General features: G+C 42.2%; 1 protein-coding gene across 1 annotated transcript in view; it reads left to right on the top strand.

Moving 5' to 3' along the window:
- The first annotated feature begins 918 nt into the window (after positions 1 to 918).
- The window catches only part of SALL3 (spalt like transcription factor 3), a 19,601-nt gene continuing 8,514 nt past the window's right edge, over positions 919 to 12,005 (top strand). Inside the window, exon 1 of the mRNA XM_068396852.1 lies at positions 919 to 997. Within this exon, the coding sequence (XP_068252953.1) occupies positions 919 to 997 (79 nt within the window). The remainder of the gene's footprint in view (positions 998 to 12,005) is intronic.

The raw sequence follows: 12,005 nt of genomic DNA, 5'->3' as shown, positions 1-12,005 counted from the left end.
AGAGCAACACACGCGCACACCGAAAAGAAAGGGAAAAAGAAAAAGCACACACAAAAGTTTCTTTTCCTCCTGGGAAGAAATTACTCACACGCACACAGAAAGCAGATGCCTTGAAGATCAACTTCTGGGGAAGTTGAGAGAAGAAGACGCAGAGTGATGTGAAGAAAGAAAGAGGGGAAAAAATAAAAGCCAGGAAAGAAAGCAGAGAGCAGAAGAAAGAAGAGCAAAAGAAACTGAGAGCCGGGGGGGAGAGAGAAAGACAGAAAAGCGAAGATCGTGACCTCCCCCAACAAGTGGACCTTGCACATATGTTGTGTAAAGTGTGTGCAAAACAGAGCCCTCCTGCGTGGTGCGGGTGTGTTTCGCCGCCGCTGCTGCCGCCGCCGCCGCCGCGGTCGGTGCCTCTCGCAGGCGGCGCTGCCGGTGCCGGGGAGACGCATCATTTGGCGGAGCGAAGCGGCTAATTGCGGAGCCCGGTCCTTCATTTACATATGCAGCCTGAGTCCGCTGGAGCCGCGCCAATCCGCGCTCGCCCCCAGCACCATTAATCGCCATGCATTATTCACAATCATAATTACAGAGCCCCATGCGCGCTCCGCGCAGCCGCCCCAGCCCGCCGCGCACACCCCACCGCACCGCGCACACCCCGCCCGGCTAATCCGCCACTCGCTCACCCGCTCACTCACTCACTCCCAGTTTGGTTGGCTAGTTAACGTTGCCCTTTTTTTTTTTTTTTTTTGGTTGGTTGCCTTTTCTGTTATTGTTTGTTTGGTTTGTTTTGCAACTCGACTTTTATTTGCGAACAGTTATTTCCAGCCCCCCACCCCCCTTCCCTCGTTCCCAATTCCTCCCCCCTTTCCACCTCCACGTCGCTGATGCCTCTGCAAAAAGCAGAGTCAAGACGGCTCAGTTAGCAGCATGTCTCGTCGAAAGCAAGCGAAACCCCAGCATCTCAAATCGGACGAAGAGCTGCAAGCGGAGGTAGTTTCTGAGCACGGTAAGGGCTCCCGGCGCCTCTTTCTCCTTCTCTCTCTCCTTTTGTGAGTGGGTTTCGGATGGAGATAGGTGGATTTATGGTGATGGTGAACATGGGAGCGCAATTACTCTGCAGCGGGAGAATGGGAATTAGAGCAGCTGGGGGAAGAGGCAGCGGAACTGAGAAGTTCGCAGTTTAGCCAAGTTTCTGCAGCCCACCCCCTGACTAACCATCCCTCCCAGCAGCTCCCTCCCGGCCTCCCGAGCGCTTTTATCGCGGCTGGGCTCGGCGGCGGGGCTCGGCCCTCCCTCCCCACTCACCCGGGCTCGGGCAGCTGCATGAGCGGGCACCCCGGAGCAGCGCCTGCCTCCTCCTCCTCTCCGCTGCGCTCCCTCTCTCTATTTTTTTGGGATGCCTCTTTTTTTCTCCCCCCCCCCCCCCCCCCCCCCCCCCGTGGAGGCTCGGAGCGGGCAGGAGCCATGTTTCCCTCGCCCCCGCCGGCAGAAAAGTTGGGGCGGCCGGGGCCGGGGTGCCCTGCCTGGGGCTGCGGGCTCCGGGGGGGGGCGGTCCCGCGGGCCGGGGGCTGCCAGGCCCCGGGGCGCGCCCCCGGGGCATCCCCACGGCGGCCGGTGCCAGGGGCTCCCCCCCGCCTCCCCGGGCCACCCGGCGCAGGCTGCGAGGAGAGGCACTTTTTTGGGCAGCCCGCTTGGGCTTTGGGCTGCTCCGGCCGCTCCCCCCCCGTTTGCCCGGCAGGCGCCGGGAGAGCGGGGGGACCGTGGCTCGGCGGCGGGCAGGGGACCCCGGTAGGAGCGGGCAGGGCCGCTCGGTGCGCGGGGGCAGCGGAGTTTTCATTCTTTTAGAGGAGGTTGAGCAGCAGCTTTTCGCCTCCCCCCCCCCCCTGCGCTGCCTTCCCCCCTTCGCCTCCTGGCTCTGCTGCGACTGTAATTATTATCAGTGGTAGGTGACACGAAGTGCCACCACCGCCACCAGCCCCTGTCGCGCCGGCTGCAGGCAGTGGGGAAGGGTTATTTTCTCGCCCATCCGCCATTCTTCACTCCCTCCCCACACGCAGGCACACGCACACTTGCTTTTATGCATCTGGGCTGCCCAGAACAAGTGTCTGAAGCTGGAAAGAGCTGGGCTGTAATCACTCCTTATGTCCACTTTGCTGTATTTTTTTTTCGAGAAGAGGGCTGCAGGGTTTTTTTCTTCCTTTTTTTTTTTTTTTTTTTAGTTTTAATTTCCTTAGTAGTCCTTGGCATTGCAGCGTGCAAAGGCATGCCACAGCCCATGCTCGCTTTTCCTGGGCTAAGTTGAGAGCTTCCACTTGAAAGTTTTTCTTTTCCTCTTTGCATAGAGGCCACTGCTTGCTTAGTTTCTCGCATAACCAAGTGGGAGCCCCAATGTTTTCTGCTTTCTGTGTAGGCCCCTTGCTCCACTGTTTCATCCCCCCTCTCCCTCCCTTCAAAAAGAAAAAAAGTCATTCTGCTTCTTCAAAACTATAATGACTTTTAAGTTGCATCTGTGGGGAGAGAAAGGCAGCAAAGTTGAAGCCTGAGGAGGATTTTGACTATTGTATCTGAACTTTACAGCCCTGAAGCTTAAGGCAGTGTGAATCCACTTCATCAGGTTAAAACATCTGTCAGACTAGCAAATCGTTAAGCCTCCTGCTTCTTCCCAGGGTATTTGGGGAGCCAGAGAGTGGGTCCCACACTGTCCAGGGCTGCTAAGGGGGCTGCTGCCACTGCTCCAGGAAAACCCACTTAGGTGTTGACAATAACAGATACACAGAGAAATGCTTCCTTCTGTCACAGCAGAGGAGCAAAGCAGTGCATTTTCAAAATTTGATTTTTTTTCCCTAGGAAACACTGGTTGTGTAAAATGAATTGATATAGGCAAGCAGATAATAATTAGTATTTTACTATGTAAACAAGATTTGTTGAGCCCAGTCTCTGTTGGTGTGGGTTCTAGGTCTAAGAATTTATCACTAGCATTATAAACTTTTACATGCTCTGAATCCATTTCAATACAGAAAAATAAAACCCCACTACTTCATTATGACACTCCTGGAGAGTTAATAAATTGAAAAAAATTGTTAAACTAGGTTTTTGTTTTGTTTTGTGAATCTTATCTATGTAGCCATGTCACCCGAGATTAGAACAAGAGATATGCTAAAAAGAAACGCTTGCATATGGTGGGTAGATTAAGGACAAAGAATCTTTTTGTCATGGAAATGTTTTTTTTTTTTCCCCTTTTTTGGGGGGTTTTGTTTTGTTTACTTCATCACATAGAATTTCTCACACTTGGTTTGTTTTGTATTGCCCTCAATGACTACATGATCAAATGAATGGATTTATTTCTGCCGAATGAGAAAGACAGTCTTTCCATCAAAAGGACTACATTGCATCCCAGTGAGGAATTTTAAAGCGTTATTATTGTGGTCCCTGAATAGCACAAAATCGGCTTTCACAGCAGCCCTAAAATGCAACAATGTAAATACTTTTCAGCCTTAGAAGGCTGTTATCAAAATGTACTATGTTTCCTTTTATTAAAACATATTTTAATTAATAGAGTGAAACCCTTCATAGTTAACAATTAACAAGCTAAAGTAGTGCTGTTGGTTTTGCACTTACATTTGAGAAATGTGAACAAGGTGGAGACAGGATACACGAGTAGAGGGCTATCTAGTGCACATTAGTGTAATGTAAATCATTTACACGTTATATTAGGAAGACTAACGATTGCTGTGCCGAAAGCAGTTTTATAGGCCAGATATAATGAGCGCTCCAAATCTCGTGAATTAAAACACTTCTTGTCAAGTCAGTGTTCTTCGTTTCTGTTCACAGCTGTAATCAAGATATTGCTACAGTTCCTGAGCGTATTTTGCAACAGGCCAAAAATAGTTTGCACAGTGCAAGAATATTTGTCGTTTTTTAGAAAGCAAACTGTTTAAGCAGTATTATTTGGTACATGTAGCCTTTTCACTAATTTGGCTGTTTATCTTCAAATGTGGAAGTTGTTGTTAACACCAGATTAAGAAAATGAAGCTTATTATTAATTTAATGAAATCGTGTTTAATATCACCTCAAAACAGATTTTATTAAGTGAAGCATTTAAAAATGAATGTCCCATAAAAGTAATCCTTGGAGTGAAGGGACATTCATAGTAGCAGAGAGAAGCCTGGGAGCAGAATGGAAGATAAACATTAGGCCAGATTTTAAGTTGACTGGTCTCACCATAACTTCGGTACTAACGTTATCACAGCAGTTTTCGAATCAGAACAGATAATTTTATAGCCGGCTTGGGTTACAATATGACACAACTGCATTCAAACAGGGCAATGTCATGATGGTGAGAAACTGCTGGAAATCTGAAGATAATTAGCAATGTCATCAACTACAGATTTACATTATTTGTCGAAAGTGAAATGCTAAAAATATATTTTTTAATAATTTTCAAAGGAAGTGTTAACCAGCAGCTGGTGATGATATATTACTTGAATAATTGCACTGTAGAAGAGTGAACAAAAGATACCTATTAAAAAAACCACTTTGAGGTTACTAAATTAGAAGATATGATGGAAATGATTTAAAAACAGCAGCAGCAGGACTCAGATGACTGTAGAATACAATAATCTCAGTTTCTCAGTAAATGTAAAGCATTGTAATAGCTGGAATTACATTTCTAATACACTTGCCTAATTCAACAGATTACAAACGAATCAGAATTACAGATACAATGCACATGCTTCAACTCCGATTAATTTTTATATTAAACCACGGATATAGCATTTGTATTTTTAAAGTAGGGATAATAAAAAGGTTTTTTTTGTAATGCTGAAAAGTGATTCTCAGAGTGTGCAAGTGAGGTTCTGGTAAGGGTGATGACAAATGATGCTTTGGACTTTTTCATGCAAAGTTTCTGGCTAAGATGTATCATTGTTTAGTCTTAAGGTGGAAGGGATACCTTGTAGTGAACTGTGTAAGGACAGTTTTCTAGTGTGCCTTTTGCAATAATTTTTTTAGATATTGGTGCTGTTTTTCCCCCCACTCTTCAGTCCATACAACATAGTCTAAACTAATGGATCTTTTTCATCCTGGTGAAGTGGGATTGGGCTGTGCAGTTTTGAGCAGTTAATGACTGCACTCTGTATTCTTCTGGAGTACGTACACAGGCACACAGCAACGACACAGTTCGCTATGGAGCAGCCAGCTTCATGTGAGGGTGTTCACTCTATCTGCGTATACAAAGGATGAAAACACATTTTGGAGGGACACTCCTACGTACAAAATAGAGGTTATGACACATCGGTTAGACCCTATTGCCTTTAAAACTTGAGAAATCACAAGCAGCTGTCAGTAAACATAAAACTTAGGTGATTTTTGCAGATGTTTGTTCTGAGGCAAGTGTAAGAGGCGGCTTTTTGCCTTGAAAAATAAAGGCCAAATAAGTATTGCTGTAAATTGTCGTTTTGATAAGAAACGGTCATTGAAACTTTTATATAAATAGTTCTGCTATTACGGTAGAGGCTTAACATTCAAACTACGTAACATCTGTATTTGTATAATTTTTAAAATATTCTGTTTTGAACTGTGTTAGCAACAGGAAAATATTTGGAATAATAAGGAAACTACAACAATCAGCCAGTTTGCTGATGTATGTATAACAATGAAAGTAGACAAAACTGGGTCAGATTTTATCTGGTGGTGCTGATCTTGAGGAAGTCTTACCATCTCCTGAGGTAGACATTAAGGCTCTTTTTTTTGGAGTGTGAGGGAGGAAATTTTGAAAGGTGTTGGTTTAAATTCTGTGTAATTAAGCTATTAATATGCATACATTAAGCTGTTGAAAATTACTTCTCCTTGCCTAAGACAGAGGAAAAGCTACAATTCAAAAAATGAGTGGCGTTTTAAAAAAAAGAGTAAAAATAAACAAATTAATAACGAGTATTAGTGCCACTTCTGAAAAATAGTTTGAGTCCTGGAAAGATCTTCTGGATGTCTTTCCTTCATTTGCTTTGTCGGCTGCCAAGCCAGGACAAGCGTATCTGTTGACTATCCATCAGTCAGGACATGAGTCAATCACTTTTGCTGATAATAAACCAGGACTGGCATGACATTAGAATAGTTAAGTACTGACACATTTTCCAAAATAAAGCATGTAAAAATAATTCATTTTGTAATATTACATTTGCAAAATTAGAGTAATTTGCTATGTTTTTTTTCAGAGGAAGCATGAGTAAATCTAGTTCCAGCAGTAAATTTTTATTTAGTTGTATATTTCAATGTAAAGGGCCAAAATCCTATTTCCTTTACCCTCTGAAAATTTCCCACTAAATGTAGCGAAGGTTTTCCATTAATTAAAAAAAGAGAATTTAGGCCAAAATACACTTTTAGGAGCTGGTTCAGTTATAGTGCTGTTGGTCATACTGTACATTTCTTCTTACCAAAGAAAAGCCCTTCAAAATTGGGAAAGCCAGAAAAGAATTGTTTAAAAGGGTGCTAGAAAACCATAATGAAACACATTTAAAAATGTTTTAAGTTGAAAAGTGAAAAGACAGTGGACCAAAGAGTGGGGTCTTTAGTAGTTCCTTGCTGTAGTTAGGGTACACAAAATGAGCACACGTGAATAACATTTATTGTGGGTAAGCTAAATCTTTAAAAAGAGCCCTTCTGAAACTCTTAGTGCCACTCTCTTAATACTGGTGTGTCGCCCTCCTCACTCCCCCCCCCCCAAATTTAGTCCCTATCACTGGTTGCAAAAGAAACATCAAAAAATTTCCAAACTTTTGACGCAGAGAGTGAGGTACACCGAAATATTTGGGAAGGCTGTTGACCTCCTCCAGGAGCCGCCGGCCGGCCAGGGTGGGCGCTGGGTGGGTGCGTGGGTGGGTGGGTGGGCACGGTGGAGCAGCGGGGCTGCTGCGGGAGCTCAGCCCGCAGCCGGGGACAAGGTGGGGGGGGGATTGCCGAGTGCCAGAAAGCTTCCCCAGGACTCTTCCCCGAGGGTGGGTAGTTAGAAGTGCTTTGACAAGGCTTGCTGATTTAACCTTTGCCTGCTTTGCCCTGCCAGGGGTGGCCACTAGATGTCAAGCTCATAATACAATTAGTACATCTGTGCAGTTGACCTTGGCAGCACGGCTTACCACTGTTCTGTTAAGTGTTAACACTGAATTTGAGTGTTAACTAGAGATCCCTCAGAGTTTGCTACATGCTGTACAGCTTATCAAATGCCCATCTAGTTCAGCACAAGTGTTTACAGTTCTTAAAGGAGGAAAAAGGTTTCCTTTTGTGAAGCCCAGCGTCTTGAGCTGCTTAATTAACCCTGCAGGTGCCACAGTATTTTTATTTCAGTTAATCGAAACCGACTCGCTATTCAGTGTTTCGGGAGATCCCTTCTACTGGTGCCACTTGATAATTTTATTGTATGATTTCGTTGCTGTACTGATGTTCCCAAAGTTGGAGATGATGAAAGCTAACAAATTTGTTTAGATCTTTATGTGCTTTGCTATCCCGTCCAACAGTGCAGCGTACGGAATGGTAAATGAGCAAAATGACTGAGCTGCACAACCACCATCAAATCATTCCAGGTTTGCTCTTTCAAGCACTCCTACATGTGAGTAACTTTACTCAAAGGAGTAGTACCATTGAGTGCAGTGCTTGTAAGTTCAGTTTTGAGATGCGGGATTGGGTCCTCACATTGGCTTCTCTTGTGGTGAGCCTCCAGACACAAATTTGTCAGCGTTTCAGTGGTTGTTCTGAGAGTGGCTGGCTTCATTCTGCAGGGTGTTAGAGTTACATAGTTTAAGATGTAGTTAGTTATATACTTTTCAAAATAGGAAAGCTATGCAGAATGTAGTGTTCTGCTTCTTTCTTCTAGTTTATTTATTTTGTTTTTTCAATGTCTTTTTCATATCAGCTATGTTAGAAGTATTGACCTCAATTTATTTTTGGGATTCTTGATAAAACTTGATGTGTTCCAAATAAACTTAGTTGGTACAAACATCAGCATATTTGTACACAAATTCTGCACTACCCGGAATTAATGTATACATGCCATAACAGCCAACCGAATAGCTGTTTATATGATTTTGAAAAACATAACGCAGGTCTTATTTAATACGGTATCTTGCGCAAATATTCCAAACAATTTGTGAAGCTTCCATCTGTTCCACATCTGCATACATGTAGAAAGGCGCCAGTGTTTGAGATAACAAAGTGCTTCACTGCACAGGTTAGAAACAGCAAATGTTTTAAACAGAATACAGTTAGTGCCTGTGCCACAGGTGGCTGTTACTTAACAAATTTTGAGATGTAGGCTACTGAATAGATCAAACCGAGTGTGCCGGGTCCGTACCGGTTTTTGCATAGCAAGAGTGCCCTCCACTGTTCAAATCCATCCTAACAGCTTTTGTGGTCTGAGAAAAAGGACAGAAAATTTTTCTATTGAGTCTGGAATTTCTTCTACATTGTTAAACACAGTAGGGGTCTCTATTTGTCTCCTCCTGTTTCACAGCTTGGGCTCAGTATGTGATAATTCATCTTTCTTTATGGGATTCAAAGCTATCATAAAGAGTTAAAAAGAATTAATTTGCAAGAAAACAAACGTGTTCTAACAATTTAAGAAAACTTTCTTTAAAAGCTCTGTCAATCGTAAGAGATGATAAAGCTAAGGAAAAAGTAATACTGTTCTTTTCAAGGACTAATAAGTTGTTACAAGGCTACTGTTTCCAAAGGAATATAATTTTGAAAATGTATTTGTGAGATTTTAAAATATATTTTCTTACTTTCTTTAAATTGTGCTTGGGGAAAAATAAGTTTGTGTATTCTGATGATAGGAGTAGTAAATAATTGTCCTGTATTGGTGCGTTATGCTCAGAGTTTTATTTATAATATTGCTTGTTTAAATATACAAAACTGCTGTGAGCTGCACTTTGAAATGACTGTTGCATGTGAGAGCATTTTATACATCTGTCTTCATAGTTAGCAGACATTTTATCTTTAGCTGGTGTTAACAAACACAGTTTTTTCTGAAACTTCACAGTTCATACACTGCTTCTCAGTGAAAGATGAGTGGGTTTTTTTCTTCCTGAAAGAAATTCCTACATTTAGAAAATATTAATTAAGTCTCGATTATGCAGCTCTGAATGTAGAAATAGTAGTAGTTCATACAACACTTTTCCATGCTTTAATTTGTATTATTGCATATAGTCTAAAAAGAAAATATTTTACTCACACATTTGTTGGATTCCTTTACAAGACACTTTGATTTGAATGCTTCAGGAAGGTATCAGCAATTTGAAATAGATGAAAGCCTAGAAAATGTTGATTCTCTTACCTGGTTTTATCCAAGTGTCTTATGAATCATACATAATTTGAGGATTCTATGACACAGAGTAACAACATACAACAAAATACTGAATTGACGGAGAACATTTGATTGTAATAGTCCTTATTTAATATAATTGAAAAGGTGCTTTTCAGGTCATTTACGTGTACAGAACTAGAAGTGATTTGAGACAAAATGAAAAGATTCTGGAGTAAAGATGAAACATGGTGGAGTCGACTGGGGCTTTTTCCAGACTGGGAGCAGTTAGTCCTAAGAAAGGGGTTATTTAATAAACAGCATGCATTTTCAGAATTAACCTGACTGGAACGTGATGTTTAATTTCAGTCTGTTTCACAAAAGGAGATGGCAGCATTTTTGAAGCATCCACTCGTTGTATATTCCCTTGCACATCATGCAAGAGGCTTTCATCTCATACAGAGCAGAAAGACATACGCCTGCGATAAAAATTCAGAACTAGTAAAACCAGGTTTACAAATCCTGTGTGCACGTAGTCAGCAGCTGTGGCAATTTTTTCGCAACTCTACGCATTTTGTGACAGTGACTGAAGGACCCAAGGCACCCTTTCAGCCCTCTCCCTTCCTCTTGGACAGCGAGAAAGCAGGCCAGCACCATCCTCCTCACAGCCACGCATTGCTCCAGCCTGAGAAGCATTTGGTGGGTGCGCTTAGTGAGGGTGGCAGAGCAAAGCCTCCCAGCATCAGCCCCTCGCACCCCCGGCACCGAGTCAGCACAGCACCTGAGCCGCTTCAGGCATCAGCATCCCAAAGTGACTTTCTCAAAATCCCTTTGTTTGAATTGTTGTGGGCTAATTTTAGGGCCAGACCCCAGCGATGCAGAGTGTCAGCACTCTGCTGGAGCCACCACAGCTCTGCGGGTTGGTACCTGCTCAGGAGCTCGCCCCGGGTACCCGGTTGAGAGGTGGTGCCTGCAGTTTTTCACCTGTTTTCATAGGGTAAGCTTTATGTGCTGTAATTCATCTAGCAGCTTCAGATTAGTCTGTTAGCTGTTAGACTGCTAATGAGAAAAAGAAAATAACGGAGAGGTTATTAGTGGCTGAGATCTTGACTGCTTGACAAAACTCCCATTCAACACCTTTTGTGTAAGTAAGAACAGCAAAATTCAGCCCATGTCTATAAGATTAAGCAACTGCTTCGATTAATTCCCCCAAAGTCCTTGAAAATTTTTACTGCACCACGTCCTCACTGTAATTGTAAAAATGATTGTTTCTCTTCAGGAAAAATGAAAGAAAAAAGATTAAATTCTTCAGTGCTTAATGGATTTAGTCACTTTGTAATATATCAGAAAATGAAAGCAAGCTATAAAATGTAAGGAAATGTGGGAAAAAAAATGCCTTGTTTTCCTGTAACAAGTAAAAGCTGAAACTAAAAACAAAAATCAATTTTTAGCTCAAAATTTTAACATTTAAAAGTTTCAATAATCTGGAGTAATGGTAAGACTTTGGTATTGCTTTTTGTTATTCATAAAGTGATCGCGTTTTAGCAAACAACAAAAATATCCTTTCATGTGGAAGCGTATGTTGTTAAACTTTATTCCCTGTTGAAGTTGGTGAGGACTTAAGACTTCAAAAGCAACAATGCAATCCAGTACCTCAGTACTTTCATATTAATAAGCATTACTGAAAGGGATGCTAAAAACCCATTTATGAAATAGTGGGGCAATGTCCATTTCTCCAATATGCATATGTATTAAAAAATAAATTTATCAGTCTTGCTTTCCCCCCCACCCCGGAGTGCTTGTTTGGGGCAGGACCATAAAGACTGCTGTTTGCATGACTAGTTTGTAATCTTTCAATCCCATTAATTTTAGTGGTGTTTCTAATGTGAATAAAGGTTCCTCGTATGAGTAGGAGTTGTTGGATTTGGCCCATAGCGTGCCATTCTGTGAAGCATCTTAGTAGCATCAGTGCAGGGAATGGTTTGTCATCTGTGGCAAAGCAGCATTTATTTCGGTGCCATCTGTATCACCTGCTTGCTTACCAGTGCAGAAAGTGAAGCTTTGACAGAGAATTTAACTTGTTTGATTTCTTAAGAAATGCCAAAATAATATATGCTAAATGGAAAATACTGTGGTGAGGTTCTTGGTATGTCTACTTTGAAGCTAATCTGGGGGAAAAATACCCTTAATGACTCTCTAGCATTGTTCTCTAAAATATTTTTCAAAAGCAGTCCTTGAATATTTCAAGACAGATGATGAGATGATTGTACTTGGACTGATCATTTGAAAAGTATTCTCACTATTTTTAAGGCTTGGGAGTTGAGGGAAGGAGGAATACAAAACAGAGCTGTAGGTCCCCAGTTCGTATGGGCGCAAGCCTGGTCCCCCTGAGATAGCACAAAACTAGCCATTTATTTCATTGAGAACAGAGCTGAGCACTGATCATCTGAGAAATACCTGTACTGCTGTATTCCGCTTGTACTTTTTCACAAGTTATATTTCAAATGCAAACTGCTGCCTCTTTGAGTTTATGAATTACTACACTAAACTGGTTATTATCTTGAAATGTTGAAGAGGTCCATATTGATACCTCCTGGCAGTGGGCATCAGTAGTTCAGGTTTCCATCGGAAGCTTACGCGTTATACATATTAGTTTTGACATATATAGATCGTGAGACTGTCTTCTAGTGCAGAAAATAATACCTGTTTTGATTGTAAATGTTCA

The sequence above is a fragment of the Nyctibius grandis genome, chromosome 3, assembly GCF_013368605.1.
Source record: "Nyctibius grandis isolate bNycGra1 chromosome 3, bNycGra1.pri, whole genome shotgun sequence".
Taxonomy (NCBI): Eukaryota; Metazoa; Chordata; class Aves; order Nyctibiiformes; family Nyctibiidae; genus Nyctibius; species Nyctibius grandis.
The sequence above is the reverse complement of the archived record's forward strand: the minus strand, read 5'-3'. Positions and strand labels throughout refer to the sequence as shown.